The sequence below is a fragment of the Protopterus annectens genome, chromosome 2.part0, assembly GCF_019279795.1.
Source record: "Protopterus annectens isolate FY-2018-M chromosome 2.part0, PAN1.0, whole genome shotgun sequence".
NCBI lineage: Eukaryota > Metazoa > Chordata > Ceratodontiformes > Protopteridae > Protopterus > Protopterus annectens.
The window spans coordinates 1,458,215,477-1,458,238,802 of NC_056728.1; the positions used below are offsets into that span (position 1 = coordinate 1,458,215,477).

Genomic DNA, 23,326 nt, shown 5'->3' on the forward strand with positions numbered 1-23,326 from the left:
TCCTTTTTTTGGAGGATAGCGTCTTGGTTCTGTTTGGGATAGCACAATCCATGCACTCGTGTAAGTGCTTATAGAGTGCATTTGTGTAGGAATTAGCAGTTGTAACTGTATTGTCCATCTGCATGGGTGTCATGAAGTTCACCACTTCTGTCTTAAGAAGCATGCAGCTGGCTTTGCAGAAAATTTTTACCGTGGTTTCCTTAATGGGCTGTGGGGGTGGGATGTGGATATCAAGGGTGATTAGCTTATGGTCAGATCAGACCAATGAGGAGTTGAGACTTCAGGTGTGGAACACCGGTCACTCATGTTGGTAATGACTAGGTCTAGGATATTGTTGACCCTGGTGGGGGTGCGGATAAGTTGATCCAGGGCATTGGAGTTTATGAATTCCAGAAAGCGTTGAGCTAAGGAGTTGGTACATGAGTAGTTTTCCAGTTAATGGTGGGGTAGTTGAAGTTGCCCATTATTAGGGTGTTTGGTTGAACCCTAATATTTTCCAGTACATCAAGAAAAGAGGAGTGGGAATCCTGGGGCATGGTGGGGGATCGATAGCAAGCTACAATTTGGATTGCAGCTTTGCCCAGAGTTAGTTGCACTTGGATAACCTCAGATGCATTATGCTGAGCAACTAGCCTGGAGGTGTGGATATCCTTAATGAATATGGACACACCGCCTTTGGTGTTTCGGTGCAGGTTACATGGCCAAAAAGTGTGGTATGAGTTATAGCCTGGTAGTGCAGGGGTGCTCTCTGGAGCCTTGAACCAGGTCTCAGTCACTGCACAGATATCGATATTCTCCATTTTAAGGAGTGCCTCGAGTGAGTGCATTTTGAGATTTAGACTTCTAGCATTGAGTAGCATTACCCTCAGTTTTTGCTTGCCTGTTCCTGTTATGGTGGTGAATTTGTTATTTGAAGCTTGCCTAAAAAAGGCACTATAGGGGCAGCAAGAGCCTTAGCCAGTATCCAGAATCCCAGGGGCGACAGGTGCAGGCCATCTGTGGCAAAGCATCATGGTCTGTCGACCATGTCATCCCAAGCAGACAGATACTGGATCCCCTTAGAATGACACCAGAAGCTTAGCTAATTGTTGAAGTCAATGATTTTGTCCTTGTACTGCAGTATCATTCTGGGCAATGGCAGAATGCTACTCAGGGCTAGGGTCATACCTGCTGGAGCAACAAGATCGGAGAGCTCTTCCATGTCTCTTTTCATGTAGTCCAGGGAGGTACATCTCAGGTCATTCACACCAACATGGACAATGACAGAGTCATATTTGTACTTGTTTTGGAGTGACCTGAGTGCATGGGTTATGTGGTGGATCCTGGCTCCTGACAGGCAGCTGAGAGTAACCTTCTCCTTGTTTAGCCTGGTGAGTGAGACATCAGTGTGCCTGACTATAGAGTCACCTATGACTCATGTGTTGGGTACATTGTTTTGCCTTATTGGCTGTGGTTAAGTGGCACACTGGATCTGTGGGCTATGTGTCATTTGGGTTGTGTTAGGAGATGGAGGTTGCTTGCGTTTCTGCTTTGGAGGTCTCTGTTGCTTAGACATATTATTAATGAGAGCCTCTGCGAATGTTTTTGTGTTACTATGTGTGGATTTTGGTGGTGTAGATTTAGTGAGACTATGTGATGAGTGTGGTGTGGTGCTAATGTTTACCTTCTCCTCATGACTGTCAAGTTCAGTCTTGGTTGGAGAGAGCTTTTCCTCTAGTTTTGCTAGATAAGTGCATCTCTCACAGGTTGTATTGTTGGGTGGTAGGAGGAGAGGGTTGTCTGTGTACATGAGGCAATTTCTACATTGCCTCAAGATGCCCAGATTCATCAGATAGATAGGAGAGAACACTGGGAGCTGACCCTTGGACATGCCTGAATAAAAAACTATTTTCCTCTAGATAAGTGAGGAAAGTGAGTACAAAAGCTGTTTTTCTCTAAGCAAGTTTAGAAAAGTAAGTACAAAAACTGTTTTCCTCTAGGTAATGAGGAAGACTGAGTGCTATAGTAATTAGTAGCTTATTTAGTGCTTACAAGTTCTGAACAAGTGCTGAGCATGAATAAGCAAATTTAAGTGCTAAAACTAAGAATCTGTATCTGCACTAGACGAGTTACAGGACAGAAACAAGTGCAAATGCAGGCTTTCAAATCAGAAAGTTGAGAGAGATGGAAGAGATTGCCCAAACGGCCAATAACTACAATTTCTGGGCCAGAACCACTCCTTATGTGGCAGACAGGTTACCTAGTGCTTACCACTCCCACTGATAAGCTAGAAGGCTTCCCTCCAACACAGAAAGGCTTGGGGGGCTCAGGAGCTTACATACAGTCCTGGATACAGCAAATCTGTATCTGGAACACTAGTTACAGGAAAGGTAGGAAACAGGCTTACAGTTCTTTTTTTTTTTACAGAAAAGTAGCAAAAACAGTAGTAAAAACAATTCACATGCAGTGCAAGCTAGCACACTTGAGTTTGTTTGTGTCTTTCGGCTTTTCCCAGTTAGGGGTCGCCACAGCGGAACTCCGGTCCGCTAATAATTGGTAGTGGAATTTTATGTACCGGATTACCAGCCCTGACACACAACCTTCAACGAAGGCAAAGCTAGCACACTTGAGTATGTAGCAATATTAGACCAAACACAGTTTAAAAAATGCAATTAAATTAAAAAGGACTAAAAGCAAGTGCAGAAAGAGTTTATTAGGTAGAATGTGGTAAAGAGATGGGACTGGGGGAGTGTCCCAGATCAAATCTGCAGTGGGGCGGGCAACTGTAAAAGCCACCAAATTTAAACTACAAACCAAAAATAGGTAGGGAGGGTGGGAAAAAACAGTTTCAACAGAGATCTAAGCAACAACTAACAGTACAAACTCTAAAACCAAAAAAATATACTCAGCTCTGTATATTTGCAGATCAGTGTCTCAGAACAGTGAGACAACAGTTTCAACAGAGATCTAAGCAACAATTAACAAACTCTATAACCAAAAATACACTCAGCTCTGTATATTTGCAGATAGTCTGGAAGGCAGTCTCTCAGAACACAGGTTCCAGCAATTAAACAATAATATTAATTCCATCGTTTAATTGTTAACTGAAAACTTTTAGATGCTATGCCAGCCATTGCTTTTTCTAATCAATTTCCGTGTACATTCCTAAACATATCAGTTCACCCACTTGTAGGCGTTATCAGAAACAACCTTTGATTAGATTACAAGCTTCTTCATATATTTCGAGTATCTCAGTGCCTGATTTATCCATAAATAAATGTTTGGCATCTCAGAGTATCTTCTCAATCCATATTTCATTACCTTTTCTTTTCAATATAGTTTCTTTACTCCATCACATCAAACTACTCTTTGACAAATCCCCCTATCACCGCTTTCATATATGTGTCTCAAGAGAGAAAAATGTTCATGTAATAATGCATTGCAAAGTCCCAGTTATAAAATTAATTGAAGGGACCCACCTGGAATGTGAGTAAGAATGGCCAAAGGTTCACATTTTCTTTGCTGTTAAACTAATAGTGCCGTATCTTTGTATAAAGACCATTCTGAGTGCATCCAAGTAATAAGAAACTAACTTCAGAAGCAACAAATGAGTAACATGAAGACTTTGGACAGACATCTTAAGAAATATGTAGATGGCATGAAGTCTTATCTGACACTTCAAAAAGGAAAAGGTTTTCCTGCATTCCATTTTTGTCCTTTCATACACTTAAAACAATTTTATTTTTCATCCCTGTACCAATAAACTGAATGTATGTTAACCATACAGTATTACCAGAAATGTGCACCACCTTTGTGATTGTAATTGCACTCACTCATTTTTCTTTCCCTTGTATTTGTTCTACTTGGAAGCAGCCCTCTGCCACCTTAAAGACCCCTGTAGAATCATTAATTTAATTCATTTAACTCATTAGAGCCTGGTGACGCCTGTAGGTGCTACTGCAGTTACATCCTACTAATGCTTCTAGGCATTGAATATTGCTTGTCTATATTTGCATTAATAATTTTAAAACCATGCTACATGCAAAATATTAAAATATTTCATCTTAAAGCTTGCAAACTGACAAATGCAACTGCATTGATATTTGCCCTCTGTCTAATCTAGTAAAGGTAAAGAGATATTAATTTCTGTTCATACAATATTTATTTATATTGCCATAAATATCATGTTTTTTCAAACATATCAACAAACAGGTAGTACAGACAGAACTACTTAGCCTCATACTAAAGCTGTCAGCTCGATGAACAAAATTCTACTAACGGTATGTGTATAACTTGAGTGGTTGCTGAAATACTGTAAGCTGTTTACACACTATTACAAATTTAATAGTCACTGGCTTATAAAAAAACTAGAACCTAAAGAATACTACCACTGTAAAATTAGTTTGCGCTGAAGAGTTTGTCATTTACACTTCTTTAGTAAGCCCTATGGTTCCAGAGATATGAACATTTGTTTGAAATGTAAGGACATAATTTGCGTATATCAAAAAGCTTAGGCTCCTCCCATTGGAAGCAAACTTCCAGAGCTTCATTGGAGGGAATGAGTTAATGACTTTATTTACATTCCTCTCCGTTTTACGCATAAATATTGTAGTTTTGGACTGATATTTCTTTCTTTAATTGAAGTACCCTATAACCTGTAAGAGAATTATAGGATATATGCAAATGACCACTTAAGGACATCAGGTGTTTCAGTAGAAACTATGTTAAATACAAAAAAATTCAAACTAATTCCATATAAACAACAGTTAGTATGTTATACCATTTATAGTTTATAAAGTACACAAGACATTGGACATTTACTGAACCAATCTTAAGTGACCATACTGCAGTGAAAATGCATTTTTTAATTAAAAGGCACTTACTTTTATCAAGTATGTTCTGAATTCATTGTGTTACTTGATTGCAATACACTGCCCCATATGTATGAAGGGAGGTGGTGCAAAGAAATCTATATCTCATATACAGAAAAATAGCATGCTTCAATTACCTTGGTATCTGTTTCTAGATTTTGATAAGACAAACTCTTGTGTAGTTCCGCACTGCTGTGTTTGGTGACCTTATTTTCAAGCAAGCAGATTTACAAAGCTGTTCAATATTTGTATATGCAAACATACCTCTCTACCGTTTAGAGCTGGAAATCTGGACAAAGGCACAAATAATGGGGGACAAAGGACTAAAAATAGGACAGTTTTTAAATATTTCTCTTACAAATTCAGAAAGTTGATAGAATAACAGGTTTTGCATTAGCATGAATTTTCTGAAGGATATGAAGTCAGAAACTCAAGTGTGTGCCATTATTTTCTGACTTCAATCCTTGATTATTTGCCAGTGATTTGTCAGAAAACTACAATTTTATGAGAAACAGACCAAAAATATATGGCAAATATCTGGACATTCTGCGAAAATCTGGACAGTTGAGAGGTATGTAAAGTAAATGCTGGAGACCAAGCTGTCAAATGTTTGTTTACTAACCATACTCTGGATGCTGAAATAAATGAATGCAGTCAGTCAAGTTAAGTAGACTGCACAGAGTTTTGTCACCCTTTGATTCCTTCATTGACTGTTAACGTTTGGCAACTGTTCCATATGTATTGCAGTCATTCCCAAAAAGACATCATTTCACTGGATCACTCTTTCATATTATGCATGTCCTGCCTTTTACTCTTGTGTTTCAGTTAGGCAGTCACTATATAAAGTAAACAGAAGCACTAATTCACACGTGCTAATAGAATACTTAGCAATCTCATTTGGTATAAAAAAATACAGAAAATGAAATGTTGCTAAAACATAGAGCACTGATTTCTCCACCTCTCAAACTTTCACCAGCATTTTGCTAATCACTTTTGGCTAACAACGTAATGCATGTAAGAATAGTGAAACTGTATTACTGTTTTAATACACAGCTTGATCCTGAAAAGGGTACTCAGAAAAATTCAACATTGCCTAGAAAAAATAGACAGGAGCATTACATTTTTGCAGTGTTATGTTTGTCATATTCTGTATTATAACTTTGATTTCATTATTGATCTGACAATAGATCTCCCTTGAGACGACTTGGCAAAAATGAAAATACAAACAAGTAAACAAAGAAGCAAACAACTGACAAATGATATTTGTATAAAAGCAGCAACCAGAAGTGAAAATGACAAATCCTGTAGCAAAATCACAGCATTTGGGACACACAACAGTAAAAAAGAGTTAATCTATTAACTGTTACAGAAAACTACATAATCTGTATAATAAGGTAAGACTGTGGACAGCTCCTCTGCAAAAAAGATAAAACCCTGATCTGTTATATAGGTGGCCTGCACTATAGGGGCTTGGATGCATATGTGAGCTGGTGGGCAGAGTGGAAGTAAGCAGCCTTTCTTGGATCAGCAATCATAGGAATGAGGGAGGCAGTGTTGTCTTGTCACATGGGGCCATTAGGTGTTCACCCATGGAACTAGAACCTAATGAGCCTATACTACCATCTGCACATTATACAGTAAGCCAAGAGGAGGAATTCAGTGTGTGGAGGCATTCCTCCCTTGGAGTGGTAGCTGTAATAGAGCTCAGAAGAGCTGGTGCAGAGGAAGACGAGGTGCTCTGCCAGGGATGAGGATAGATTGTGTTGCAGGACCAGTAAGCTGGCTCCTCCCTACCATCCAACTCTTGACAAGGGGCAGATAAGCTGACTTGGGACTCCCAGGAAGGAATCAATGAGACATACTTTTGTCGATTCACCCAGGCATTCTGCTACCATGAAGCAAATAGGAAATTTCAGTGCTGGTGACGAGCCATCAGAATGAGCCCTGCAGGGGAGGAGGTAAAAAAAGTACCTTGCGACTACTGAACTCATAACTATTTGTTTCTCCAAATGTGAAAATATATTTCAAACTATATACGTTTACATATTTCAGTTGTTGACATCCATCTAGTTCCTCTACATATATTTTCCAGTTCAGGAACATGGAGATATTGGTGTGTGTCTTAGATATCAATACGCATTAGGTAATAACCACTACAAGAAAGGATAACAGCACTTTGCAAGGAGACACACTTACACACACACACACACACACACACACACACACACACACACACACACACACACACACACACACACACACACATGTATGTACCCCTTACACATACATGCACAGACACACACACACACACACACACACACACACACACACACACAAAAGCATGGTTACCCTTCCCCACACCGATTCACAGACACACACACACACACACACACACACACACACACACACACACACATACAAACATAGACATGCACATGCACACTCACACACAAGCACACGTAAAAGCACAAACTCACACTCACAAATATGTGCACCATTATACACACATACATTCACAGACATAGATATGCATAAGCACACACAAATGTACACACACACACACACACACACACACACGCACACACATGTATGTACCCCTTACACATACATACACAGACACACACACACACGTACACACACACACACACACACACACACACACACACACACACACACACACACACACATGTATGTACCCCTTACACATACATACACACACACACACACACACACACACACACACACACACACACAAATGCACAGGCACACACACACAGACACACACACACACACACACACACGCTCATACACACACACGTGCGTCCACGCATGCAAACATAGATGTGCACATGCACACTCACACACAAGCACACACTCATGATCAGGAGCATGTGCACCACTATACACACATACATGCACAGACATAGATATACATAAGCACACACACATGTATACACACACACACACACACACACACACACACACACACACACACACACACACACACACACACACACACACATGTATGTACCCCACACACACACACACACACACACACACACACACACACACACACACACACACATGTATGTACCCCTTACACACACATGCACAGACACACACACACACACACACACACACACACACACACACACACACACACACATACAGATATACTTATGGTGTAATGAGCACGGATTACTGTCAGCATGTATTTTGAATTTTGGAGGACACAATTGCTCATCACATCAAGAAACATGCATACCGTCTACTTTCCAGTTATTTTACTGAACTGTTTGACCAAATAAATATTATTTAGCTGGAAGATTTTGACACAGACATTTAAGGATCATAAATGTTTTATAAAATAAGTTTTCAGACAAAATGTTCATTAGATTTTCTGAGATAAACATTCCCCAATAAAGAATATAATTAATTTAAATATATACATTCCTTAAAACTATTTGGTTTTAAAGGAGTGAATTTTGTCAAGTATTGAAAAATGCATCAGGATATGACTGCAGATAAAGAGAGCATAAAGGCACATTTTGATTAGAAGACCACAGAATACAGATACTTACATTCAGGAATGATCCAGAAGTTCAACGTGCAGGCTGTTATAGTTTGAGGGACATAGGGAGAAGGCTGACGGAATTAAATATCTATCTTTAATTCAACCTTAATGTGTCATGTCTGCTTCCTTTAGCAAATGCACTCATTAAAAATAATTTCTTCTTCAGCCCCATATTTTGCTGTGTACACAAGACTGCATAAATAGCCATATACATCTACACCTTTTCATGAGAAGTGAATTATTATGAACTGCACAAGATATTTAAATCAAAACTGGAGGAAAAGCTGTTTTCTCAGGAAAATGACAAGTACTTTCATGTGCACTTCTTATGTCAGCAATTACTCTGCATTTGTGCTGACAGGATTGGCATGAGTTTTGTTCGACAACATAAAGCTAAGCTAGTCTAATAAAATATGTATGTGAGAAGAGTAAATCTAGACTTGTAAAGCACCCTTCTTGTGAATAATATTACTGTTTCGTAGCTTAATCAAATGTTTCCAGTAATTTTTTTTTTTTAAGTATAATAACATTTGTTAGAAAGTATTGTGACCCAGATGACATTTAACAAAACCATGTGCTTCTTTGCAGTCAACTTCACTGTAAAGAAGAACTGCAGAGAATCATTTTCGGTGTTGCATATACTTCAGAATTTTGATTGTGTTATGTCCAGTAATTGCATTGCTGAAGTACAGTCAAGCAATAAGAAACTCACCATAATTTTGTCTGGAATATTCATCATTTCTCTGTTTCATAAGCAGCACATGGGATAATGCATTAATTTATGACATGCATAATATCTTCAATAAAAAAGTATTTTAGACTGTATTTCTCAGTACAAATGTTAACTTGATTTATCTGAGTGACTGTACAAAATGCAATTAGACATTTTAGTCCCTTGGCTGTATAATGACATCAAAATACTTTACAGATTGTTTATCAGTTGCTTTTAAAATTATAAAAACAAATTACATTAATGTACATGTCTGCATCTTTTATGCCCCTCAGGTAATCAGTTTTATAAACTATTCAAATAAAAAGAAAATAAAATCTAATTAAATTGTGCATTTATTCCAGAAGTAAGTTTCCGATTATTATATATATATATATATATATATATATATATATATATATATATATATATATATATATATATATATATATATATATATATATATATATATATATATATATATATATATATATATATATATATATATTTATATATATATATATATATATATATATATATATATATATATATATATATATGTGTGTGTGTGTGTGTGTCCAACACAAACAACAAGGACCATCAAGAGGGTGCTGCGTACACAAAAACACAAAATGCCAGCAAAAAATGAGCACGTTATATATTTGCCAATAAAAAATCCATAATAGATATTAAAACATTTATTGAAGTTGAAACAAGAATAAAAATAAAATAAAATCAGATCTGAAGAAGGATCATTGTTGGGATCCGAAAGCGCTTATCTACTTTAAATATTCCACCTTAAACAGTCCATTTTATTTTATTTTATTTTTATTCTTGTTTCATCTAACATCATCTTGTTTCATCATTTCAACTAACTCTGTATAGCAGGGGGGCAAGCCCCCCTACACCCCCACACCCCCTGCTACTTAAATATACCAACTCCGAGATCGCACTACATTGCGGTAATAAGAAATCTTCCTGTTCCGCACTGTATGGTCAGATCGGTCGAGCTTTTAAAAGTTCGATCATATGGTCTCAGCCATATGAAAGTCGATCTTTTAAAAGTTCAGCCATCTGAATGGGACCCATGTGTGTGTGTGTGTGTGTGTGTGTGTGTGTGTGTGTGTGTGTGTGTGTGTGTGTGTGTGTGTGTGTGTGTGTGTGTGTGTGTATGTGTATATATATATATATATATATGTATGTGTATATATATATATATATATATATGGGTCTATTTTGACCCATCAAAATTACTTTTCAATTAAACATAAACAAGTGAACTCCTTTTCACGAAAGTGCATTTTCACAAAAATGCACTTTCGCGAAAAGACAACTAAGCAAACAGCAACGGGGGCTGTTGCTTAGATCGTGGCGCAGTGGGGATAAGGGAATATTCCCTTTTTCCCACTGTAGTGTGATCTCAGAGTGAGAATATAAAAGTAGCAGGGGTGCTGGGGGCTTGCCCCTCTGCATAAACGTGGTTCGTGCTGTAGGTTTTTTCTTTTTGTTTTTCGGTTTATTTGCATTTCATAAATGCACTTTTGAAAAAGAGTTTGTGACTAACTTGTGCAACACAGTAATGTTTAAATGTATTTTTTCAAATATACGTATTAGCAAAAGTAAACATGTTAAACCCACAACAGTGAATGTTAGTGTGCATTTGGTCTTATGAATTCGCCATTTTTAGTGGAGATTGCAGTATAGTGGGGATCAGGAACTGTACCCTTTCCCTCACTGTAGTGCAATCTCAGAGTTAGCATAGATATATATGTATATATATATATATATATATATATATATATATATATATATATATATATATATATATATATATATATATATATATATATATATATATATACACACATAATTAGCAGGGGGTGAGAGTGATGCAGCCCCCCACATGGGGGGTGCAGGGGGGTTGCCCCCTGCATAACTGCAATAGCAGACATCTGGAAGTGGCGGCTGTTTTGTACAAAGTCAACATTCCCTGTGTGTCAACTTTCTTTGACTACCAGGCTCACTGTTCCAAGCATTTCTGACATTTCAAGTCGGGTAAGTAAACAATCTCACAAGTGTGTTGCGACATTCTAAAGGTAAATATATATATATATATATATATATATATATATATATATATATATTATATTATTTTAGACACACACATGCACACACACACACCAAAGGGTAAAAAGGTCACACATAGGTATAATTTAAATGATCTAAACACTGAAATATAGACATCTGTAGCACTGACACAAAAACATAGAAAAAAAACAGTGACGTTATTGTGCATGCTGTGATGCATACACTTGGGGGAGGGAAAAATAACACAGTATTTTTTTGCATTGGGGAGTCCCCCCATGCACACCATATGGGAAGCTGTGCCCCCAACACACCTTCTGTTAATTTTATAGTCTCACTCCAGAATTGCACAAAACCAGAGAACAGATATTTGCCAACCCTGGTAATGAAGCAGTTCTTGCACAATTGTCAACCATCTGTCTTGTTGATCCAAGTGTATTGACAAAACAGACATTGACTTTAAAGATTGTCTACTTATTAAGCACCCCCATATATATATATAGATATATATATATATATATATATATATATATATATATATATATATATATATATATATATATATAGAGGGAGAGAGAGAGAGATAGATAGATAGATACAGATATAGTAAACTTTCAGTTAACCAGCAGCCATGAGGATTGGTAGATGCCGGATAACTGTAGTTTCTGTTTGCTTGAGAGTTACTATTTAAAATAGGCCTGACTAATAGTGTACTCTATACTATTTGTTTGGTTTGACTTGTTCTTTGGTTGGGGAGAGAGGGAATTTATTCATATTTTCCTTTTTAAAACTCTAAAATTCTAAAAACATAAGGTATGTTTCTGCAAGGGGGAAACAGAAAGTGCAGCACATGAAAATTGTACTGTATTTCTTCGATTTTATTTCTGGTTGCTTGAGAATTTTGGTTGCTTGAGTTCCGGTTAACGTAGAGTTTACTGTATTTATAAAATTATCTGTATTCATGATGAAAGGGGCTTTTCACCATGGGCTTTAACTGAAAAGGAGCTTGTCTTCTGCACAGATAGACTTCCCCAGTAAACAAATATAAATAAATAAACAAATAAATAAATATGAATACAGGTTAATATTCGACATGCAGAAAAATGTTGAGCTTATTTGCTTTTGTAGTATGCTTCAATCATTTCTGTTTCAATTTATTTTTTGTTGATTTTATGTATATATTTATATACGAGTCCCTCTCAGTTGATAAGAGTTTTTAGAAACTCGAAATTCATATGGTCAAAACTATATGACTGAATTTTTGAAAATTCAAAGCATTTCAATGGAGATTGCAGTACAGTGCAGATTGGGAAATTTACCCTTTTACTCACTGTAGTGCAATCTTGGAGTTGGTATATATAATTTGCAGGGGGGTGTGGGGGTGCAGGGGGGCTTGCCCCTCTACAAAAATGTATAAAAAAGGTAGATTTCAGTGCTTTCTGTTTTTTCTAATGTTCAGGTTTTCAGAAACTCAATCACACAGTCTTGACTGTATAAATTTCAAGTTTCTTGAAACTTGATCATCTGACACAGACCCACACCCACCCTAACTAAATATACCAACTCCGAGATTGCACTACAGTGGAGAAAGGGCAAGATTCACCATTGTGGCCAAGTGGTTCTCTTCCAGTGATTAGTTTTCACTGTTGTGTTTGATGTTTAGGGGACTTGGCAATGTAGTCTCAGTAAAGTGGTCCTTCCTTTCCCGTTGAAAGTTTTCACTGGTTTACAGTTTTGCAGATACATGGTTTTGCTGATTTTGTCTCGATGAACTGGGATTCGAGGAAGTGGTCTTTTGATTCTTTGCATTAGACCCATATATGTATATATGTATATGTGTGTATGTATATATATATATATATATATATATATATATATATATGTACACATACATATATGCATACATATGAATGTATAAATGCAATTGTGTGTGTGTGTGTGTGTGTGTGTGTGTGTGTGTGTGTGTGTGTGTGTGTGTGTGTGTTTGTGTGTATGTGTGTGTGTGTATGTGTGTGCATGTGTATGCTCGTGTGTGTTTGTTTGTGTGTGTGTGTGTGTGTGTGTGTGTGTGTGTGTGTGTGTGTGTGAGCTGCACGTCGATATTTACCGTAATCAACCAATAGACAGTGACCTGACACTTCACAAATGAGAAAAGGACAGCAAATGTTCTCTTTTTCTGATTGCTCCTTTAAAAAAGTTCCTAACAGTTAACACCAGACACACTTTGTCTGAAGAGTAATACTTTTATAGAAGTATTTTTTGATGCAGTAATGTTTTGGGTTGGGGGTTAGAGGCAGGAGCAGGGTTAGGGTTTGCACACGTGAGTAAGGCTGGGCAGGGAAACTTACAACAATCTATGTAAGTTTGGCAGTATCTGCAGTGTAGACACTTGGCAGTGACACTCTGTGACTATATGCATAATATAAGAATAAAAAAACAGTGTGCATAACAGCAGCTATGAGGATGCCTTTCCAGCATTGATGGTCTCTGTGTGGGAGTGGAAGGATAATTCCTCCTTTTTTTTAAAGGGTAGGCAGAGTCATTCATGTTGTTTCATAGACCTAAAGAAAATCCAGATGGGAGATAAAGATCATCCTTACCTCTGCCTAAGAATGAATGAGCAAGTGTGTGTCTATGAGTTTCTACCTTAGTGCTTAAAGAAAAGTAATGGGTAAAATGGACCTATATAATGGACAATGTCTTGAGACAGTCTCCGTATTAATCCTGATGCACTGCTGGAATTAACTTCCCTAATTTCTGCCATTGTCACCTTTTGTAGCACCAGTTAGCCCATGAAGAGCCAGCTGCTTTGAAGTTCACCTTCTATGAGGTCATCACAGCTGGCCACGGTGCTCCAGCAGAACTGAAAGCCCTCAAGAATCGATGTTTGTCACCTGGATGGTATGCAACCCATATTGAGAGATGGCTTACCTACATTCCTGCCTCTCAGGTAAAAGTGGTTTGTTTCACATTTTTTGTATGTGTATATAAGTCTATGAAAGCAACTCATTGACCATACCTTTTAAGTTAAGCATAATACCTACAAGAATCAAAAACTGCATGAAATAGTGGTCATAAATTTCCCATAAAAAGATAGAAGTCATTATCACAGTATTATCAAGAAGATAATATATTTATGCACAAAATAATTTACTCATGTACCATGACATGCAAAGATATAGTCTTAGCCCATGAAAAGATTAGAAATTCTTGGTCTTTATCATTTTCAAGTGCGGCTAACAATAAAGATTGGACAGCATTTTAGTGGTAAGAATTTTATTTCATACTTCCTTATTGAGGTTCAATTCTGACTTCATCTCGCAGTCTGTGTGTGATTTGTTTTCTCCATATCTGCATGAGTTTCCATCATTGCTTTGGTTTCCTCCAACCTCTGAAAATATGATGGATATTGGTTACACTAAATTGTCTGCATATATTGCCTTTACTGTTCCATTTGTGGACCAGGTCATGCTGGAAAATAAAAGACCAGTCAATTACCCAGATAACAAATCATAAATAAATAAAATACCAACACCGCATGAAAACAGTAAAATTAATCTGGGTTTATCATCACACAACTTACTTACTCCGCTAACAAATGATAAATAAATAAAATAGCAGAGCACAGCCTGAAAACAATAAAATTCCTCAAAATCTGTAATCACACAACTAGTTGTTCACAGCTGTGAAGATACAGAAGTGTCAAAGCTTTAATGGCATGTTAGGAAGTGTCTCTCTTGAATACCAAAGTTTTTGTTCTGCCTAAAATCTGCACCTGAGCATTTCAGATAATACTGTGATACTTGGGCTTTAAATGTGTGATTGGCTGCATATATTACATGAAATGTTTGCTGGCTGTTTAAATGCAACATCCAAATTGAGTCATTAGAACTCTCCCTTATGCTAGATATGGAGTATATATATTTTTGGGGTGGGACTCATAAACTTCATACACAATTATGGTTTCAGAGTAGTTAAGTGGGCAGAGTGTAATGTTTTTGGAGTAAGGGATTATTCCTTGTACTATAAGACCACTGGCCTAATTGGTCACTGTCCATTCATATGACTATTAGATTACATTGTCTCAACAAGTTACTTCTGCCCCCTGGCTTTTAGTCTCTGCCTTCAGTAACTGAAACAAAACTTGTCTGATTTTTGGTTTCCATATGCTAATGGCTCAATGGCAGATTTAAATTGATTGCTTTCTGAAGTGGAGGACTTTTCAAGTTGGATAAGCATCACTGCACTCATTTTCTCCTTGCTCCGCTACCTTACCTCCATTTCCTACCAATCCCACCTTCGTCGAACATTATACTACTCATCTGCACCTATCACTTGTGACACATCTGCACCTATCACTTGTGACACCCAGTACCTGTACCTCCCCAAACTACTTCACTACCATCATAGAATCACGCTTATTTCTGTTCAGCTATTCCCAGTTTCTGTCTAATACTTGGCATCTTTCAAAACACCCTTTCTCCCTCCCATACTGCACTTTATCAACTCCTTCTTGGCCCTCTCCCTGACTATACCGCTAAGCAAATCTTTAGCAATACTTCCTTCTCCATTCATCCCATCAATTTCCCCTCATATTATACAGACAAATTTTAATCGAACTCTCTTATCACCACTACTAGCAATGCTTCTAACAAATATAATTCTACATTTGTGTACTCATTGCAATAACCCTCCTCACTAGCTATTACATCCCTCCCATATTGATAAATATTACACCAACTAAACCATATTTACCACATCATAACTCACTTCAGATTTTCCACAAGATATTGGCTTAACACTAACATGCTAGTTTCCATGACTTCTTCCTCTGTAGATACATCAAGTCAAAGTCCTTACCAACAAAAATTACAGTAAAAACGATGTTTGAATGTCAGTGGGTTTACAGTTTTATACACAATAATTTCACCCAAAAAATCAGAAGTGTCATTCATCCTAAACCAAGCTCCAGTAATCAGCAACCCAGCAACCCAGCCAATACAACTACAGATGCTTCCAGATCAACTTCTCCATCTACTTCTGAATCAGAATTCCTTCTCCTAAATACAAATGTTAAGTAGCAAAATGAAAAAGACATGTCTGCGTATGTAGCTACTTACTCTCCTGATGTGCTGAAAAAATTGCTTGAAACCACCACGAACTGAGTCAAACAGCATTTAATGACGAAAATAAAACAGGAACAAGCGCTTTCACGCAATAAAATTGCGCTTCATCTCCTGATGTACTAGTTTCTGCTGAAACCTAGTTAAGAAAAGATATATTAGATAATAAAGGCATCCCCTATAGTTTTAATATTTTCAGACTCAACAAGAAAAAAATGTCTAGTAGAGTTGCCATTTTCCACAAAAATTGGTTAGAAATAACTTTACCCACCTACAGATCTCAAAATTCAATAATGCTGAACTCCTCTATCACTCCTCAAATTAATAATAAAAGTCTTTATGTACCTCAGCTACATGTATTCCAACTGTTAACAACATTTCAGCAACAAAGGGTATCGTCTGCTGGATATCTCACCATATTCAACAAGAAGCTATTATACCTGGTGACCTCAACATTGACTGGCAGGTGATCAACCATGACATCCCTCAGAACCAATTAACTTATAAGTCTTTACACAGGTAATCACTTCTACTAATAGAATCAATAAAAAGTCTGACAGACACTCAACTTTAGACTGGATTCTTAGCAGAAAACAAAATACAGTTTAAACAGTCGGATGCCTGCCAGACATGATAAGCGACCACCTTCCCACCTATGGAGTCAGAAACTACAGTACCCAGTTCAAAAACATAATTTATACCACATACATAATTCAAAAAAATTTAACAAAGACTCTCTTAATTAATATAACCAAAACATATTAAAATCCATGCCACTTGATGCTGCAGTCTAACACTTAAATGAAACTTTATAAATATTCTTAACAGCTTAGCTCCTATATGAATAAAAAGAGTCAAATCAAACCCTGCACTATGGCTAGCTAAAGAAGCTAAAAGCATCACGCCTCAAAAGACAATGCCTGGAAAGACTAGCATAAAAGTAGAACACAAAACACATTTCATAGATAGTAGTACATGGTTTAAGAAGTTACCAGCCATGCAATAAAAGACAAGAACAAATAAAACTCTGCTATTTGCAGCAACCTGTTTCACTGCAGATGAACCAAGAAACATAGCAGTCATAAAATAAATGAAAAGTTTATTGCAAACATAAAATTATCAAGTGCTTTTGTCTATAGCATTAAGACTTCATCAGAATAAATTGTTGCATCTCACAAGCCCTTAAATATTATAATTAAAATCACATGATTAACAAGGGGGCAAGTCACACACACATAAATCTATACATAATTAATGCGAATTCATGAGTAATTAAATAATTAAATGAGTACAAAATTAAATAAATAAATAAGTAACGAATGCAATAAATAAATAAATAAATCCAAGATCAATTAACCAAAGGGATTGTGGCTTTATAATGTTAAAATGCTTACATGTTAAAAATAATAGGCATATGTATAAATATAAAAAATGTTAAAATGTTAAGATATATATTAATGTGGAACCTTAATGTTTAAAATCATACAATTCCCTATGTTTGTTGCTCATGAAAGGTACTAGTTCAAAAAGTGTTTATGATAATATGTATATATGTGTATATGTATATATATATATATATATATATATATATATATATATATATATATATATATATATATATATATATATATATATATGTGTATATATATATATATATATATATATGTGTATATATATATATATATATATATATATATATATATATATATATATAGGTTAATTTAAAAATAATATAGTAAAATAGAATACTCAATTAAATTCTTACATGTTAAAGTTTAGCTGCCCTCAATTTCAAAACACCATTAACTGAGACAGTGTAATTGAAACTGGAGCTTTGACAGCATTTAAATCCAACTGCCACTGTAGTTCTTTGTGTTCTAAAATGACAAATTTGAAGTTATTGTGGTTAGGAAACATTTTTGAATGCTTGTAAAACACATTGACATGTTGTTTTTATTGCATTTTTGAATGTCATAGCGCTCATATATTCTCCTGTTCAACGACCTTTCAGTTTTGCCCACATAAAAGGTGTCATAGTCCTCCTCACATATATCAATGTATATTACCCTTTTAGTGCCACAGGAACTGTTTTTAGCTGAATTAGTAGTATAGTCACAAATCTTCAAAGTATTATCTATACAAGTATGGTGACATTGATTATGGTGTCCACATTTGTTCATATTGTAGGGTAGGATATTACCCCTATTTCCTTCAGTAGATCCCCTCTTTTTGTTTTCCAAACTATTTTTGAGATTGTATTGTTCTAAGCTGAAAATTTCCCAATTCTTATTAATGATTTCCTTTATATTAAATCAATTAGTAAAAGATTTTAGCATACATGCTGCTTTGAAAGACTTCTTACAGCCCTTAATATTAGAGTGCCTGGTCCATTGACATTTGTAAAATCTTTCCCAAGTAGGAGTTTAAATCTGTTATGTCTACCCCTTGAACCCCCTAAATTCACTGATCAAACTGTCCAGGTAAGTTCTCTCCAAAAACATTAGTCAAGATGCTTGCTTGAATCTCAAATTCTGCATCCTCAGAGAACATTCTGGCCAATATCATAAACTGTCCTTTGACCAAGCCTCTTTTTTGATGGAGAGGGTGACAGCTGTTAAAGTGCAGATATAAATTAGAAAATGTAGGCTTCCTATATATATTGGAAGTGAAGCAAGTGTTTCCTGCAATTTGTTTTCTGTTTAAGATGTCTAAATAGTTGATACGGTCAGGGAAATTTTGAGAGGAGAACTTTAAAAAATAATAAGTACAGTTTCAGTAGTCAATAAATTCATTTAAAACATGTTGGGGACCCTTCCTCAGTATAAAAATGTCATCTAAAAAGTGTACATATAGATTGCAACAGTCATGAAATCTCAAATTGAGCACAAATTTATTTTCCCATGAGAGCATAACAAATTTTGCATATATTGGGGCACAAATAGCATCCATAACTACTCCCTTATATTCTTTAAAATGATTTACTTCAAAGTATAGAAAATTGTTTTAAAAAGTCCCATCAATTCAGCAATCAAACAAACCTTTTTATTGCTTAAAAAATTGAGGGAAGAGTCAGTGTCAGAATATTTTTTCAAGCCTACCTGATGTGGGATTACAGAAAATCAATCGGGAACATTAATGGTGACAAATACAGTATCTTGACTGACTAAATCTTGTTTGATCCTACTTTAAAAATCCCAGGAATCTTTAATCAAGTGAGGAAATTTTGTCATGCAATTTTTCAGTTTACAGTCTAAGTATGCTGCCAGTCGTATGTGGTAGAAAGGACAGTAGCCTGAAGTACTGCTACCAAATTATAGGTGCAGCTGTACTGCAGGTGCAGAAGAAACTGAGGGTGGCTGAGGACTGTGTATATGCAAGTTACTGTGTTTTGTGAATCATCTCTGGATTACAGTGGGATGACTTAAATCTTATTTTTCTTAAAAACTCAGATTACACTTCAGCAGCACACTCACATGGCATGCTACCATGCTATTTGCAGCCATAACAACGCATGCATGACAGAGATTTCCCTGCCATGCATTATGTCTAACATACAGGTGGTGCTAGTGCTGGGGTGCCAACCAGCTTCGGGGGGGGGGTTATTATACAGCTCCAGCTGCATGTGAGGACTGGTACTGTAGGCAGGTTAAATGCCTACAGTACCAGTTCTGACATAAAGTAAAGCAATAGAATTCAGACACACTCAGGGTTCATTGGAATTATGAGGCATGCTCATACAGAGTCAGACTATGCCATGCATAAGTAACGAGATTCATTACGAATACATCTTGCATAAGTAATGAGATTCTATAAGAATGCATCATGCATAAGTAATGAGATATGTTAAGACTATATCATGCATAAGTAAAGGGATTCATTAACGTAAATTTTTTCTGAACCCATTATCTGTGTATGGCAGAGCAGTCCATGTAGAGATTGAAAAACTTGGTTTACAGTCTAGATTCTCCTATGTAGACTCTGAACACCCAATATGATGTCATACCAGAGGGTGAACAGAAAAATGGGTTCAGAATCACACTACAAATGGCATATGATCTCCGTAATGTTCACTTATTTTTTTAGGGGGGGCAGGTCTATAATATAACTTCCCATCATTTTCTGACATTCATTTCTGATTATTTTTTTAAATTATCTGTTTATGTGATTATGATTAGATGTTTCTATTATGCATGTGACACTTTTGACCAGTGTTTGTCAAGTGTCTGAAAACTCTTTTATGTTTGTATATCAGGAGCTTTTCTCCTTGGAGCTATACTGAAAATGGCTCTTCCCAATTAAGAGCAGTCTCAGTTAAGGGCTATAATACATGAATGAATTTTTTTGAGTGTCTCTCCCTACCAACTTTTCAGAGTGTTTGGATAGCATAATGCTGTCTACCTTAGATATCACTTGAAGTTAAGCTGACACAGGAAACAACCGAATGTTGTACAAAAAAATAAACCTAATGAATGAATGAATAAATGATTTGCTTATTCATTTATGTAAAGGATAATTTTTAGCCACTGCTAGAAGACAGCAATACAGAAAATGCCAAAATTATACAAGAGAAAATAAGATAATTAGGAGCCTGATATGCATGCATATATATATATATATATATATATATATATATATATATATATTAATTACACTAATTACTACAACTTTAATAATGAAAGAGTGCATAAACCATTATCTGACAAGTGTTATTTTTCTAATGCTTCGCTCCAGTTCTTAAAAGATGCAACGTGCTTTTTAAATTATATAATGATACTAATATGATATGGAACACCACACACAGCTCACCTTGTACTTTCACTGCAAGGGTGAGATAACAGAACCAGGTTTTCAGTCGTTACTTTAGAGACAGACAGATGTTATTACCGCAGCTGCTCTGTTTATGGACATTCTTGTTATGGATTGTAGCCAACACATTCCCCGGGATTCATGAAGCTTGGCACAAGGATGGTTTTAGCCTTGTACTGAGTGTCCTCCTTAGAGATGGTGGAGTGGCATCATTATGAGGGCACATTGCTGCACCCTCTACTTGCAGAGGAAACGTGCGTGAGTGCAAGGGGCATGTTTAAGCGTGGCAAGGAGGCTTAAACATGCCCCCACAGTTGCATAACCTACAATGCTTACTATTATAGCCTGCCTCTAATAGTAAGCAATTAATTCAGTGGCCGTGGATACTGAAATGTATGCAAAGCATACAGGAGTGTCCACAAACACTGAAATAAAATCAAAGTAGTAGACACACAACCACGTAGTGGAATGTTGAGTCCCTTCCTTAGAACTATTACATTTAAATTCCCCGTGTCCTTATTTTACATTTGTATTGCTTCTTTATTGAAAGTGTAAGTGAAGCGCAGCATGATTGCGCATCGCTGCCCTTTGCTTAGCATAGCTTACACGTCAAAATCATCCAAATAGAAAATAACATGCAGAAGCAACGTTAATGTCAACAGTGTAGTGGTTAGAGCATCCGCCTAACAAACAGGCATTCATGGTTCAAGCCCCACTTTAGCACATATCACTTGCCATGTGGAATATGCATATGAACATATTTTTACATCTTTTTGCTGTATAACCTACATAATTACATGTAAATGTGAACTGGAGTACTGTATTAAATGTTTAACTAATTTCATTTAATTAAAGTGATAGTGTCATAATGAATAAGGCACTAGTAAGCAGGTGTAAGCACAAATAAGCAGTAGTAAACATATATAAGCACTAGTAAGCATGTTTAAGTGCATTTGCATGGGTGTAAACAGTGCCTACACACATTAAGCATAGTAGAAGCTAACTGAATTTAAGAAACTGTAATCGGAAGTTAGCACAGCTTACCATTGCGCAAACCCGCACACACCCGCTCACAACTGCTTAAAAGTGCTTTAATCACTCTGTAGCCAATAGCCCATGTTCTGCTCAGTAACAAAATAAATGACCTCGGCAAAGGTCAAACCCAGGACCCTGCACACCACAGCCAATATGATTTGCCACTAAGCCACGGTAGATATACATATTTGATGTTATCACAAACATATCATCCAGCACAGTCATGCAACAGCATAGGAAATTTATCTAATTATGTAGATGTATGTGCATGTGTATGTACAGATATAATACACACACACATATATATATATATATATATATATATATATATATATATATATATATATATATATGAATAATGAACGTCGTAACAATAAAGCATACAAAAAGAATGAGAAGGAAAACAACAACTCCTGTATTATTTAGTGCTGTCATCTTATGTCATATCAAGCTGGGCGTGGGTGAGCAAATCACTGCTACTCAAACCACAGGCAGAATACTACCAGTGGGAGTAACATTGTCAATCTGCTAAGTCTACTTTACAAACAATTACAGGGTAGTCCCACCAGGGACTACCCAAAAATTGCTAGGATGTTTGGACTTCCGTCCATTACACATGCAAGGGCAGGTATGTTCAAGGACTAAATGGTGGGAGAGCCTGATGATAGATGGGTTGGGACAACATACGTGTAGGGTCCCTAATGCTGGGGAGAGGGCAATGTGTGGAGGTGTGTTATGGCTGTGATAGCAACTGGAAAATGGATGGTTTGCGTGTATGTTGAACTCGGGTGGGGTGGAGGAACCATGAGTATGCAATTATGGATCCAGGCATGTCAGGGTTGGATGGCCCGGTTATAATTGGACCGCATCATGGAGGTCAGCAAGTTCGTTATAAGTATATATGCATACACACATGCATACATCTATATGTAGCAGTACATTCCCTGTACCACATTCATTCCTTATGCAGACATAAATAACATGAAGGTGCCCCTACAAACCTCGACAGTAGCTAGAATAATAGGTTGTGCACAACCATAAATGTAATAGGTTCATAGGTAGGTACTAGGCAATCCACCCAAGGGCACGTATAAGCCTAGCTAAGGTGTGTCAGCGTATGCCACCCCATTGATCGATTTACTGA

At 36.6% G+C, this 23,326-nt stretch overlaps 1 protein-coding gene across 1 annotated transcript in view; it reads left to right on the forward strand.

Annotated features, from left to right (window-relative positions):
- NDST4 (N-deacetylase and N-sulfotransferase 4) overlaps nt 1–23,326 on the forward strand; it is a 2,939,889-nt gene that overhangs the window by 2,570,741 nt on the left and 345,822 nt on the right. The window contains exon 11 of the mRNA XM_044061661.1: nt 13,998–14,168. Coding sequence (XP_043917596.1) covers nt 13,998–14,168 — 171 coding nt within the window. The remainder of the gene's footprint in view (nt 1–13,997; nt 14,169–23,326) is intronic.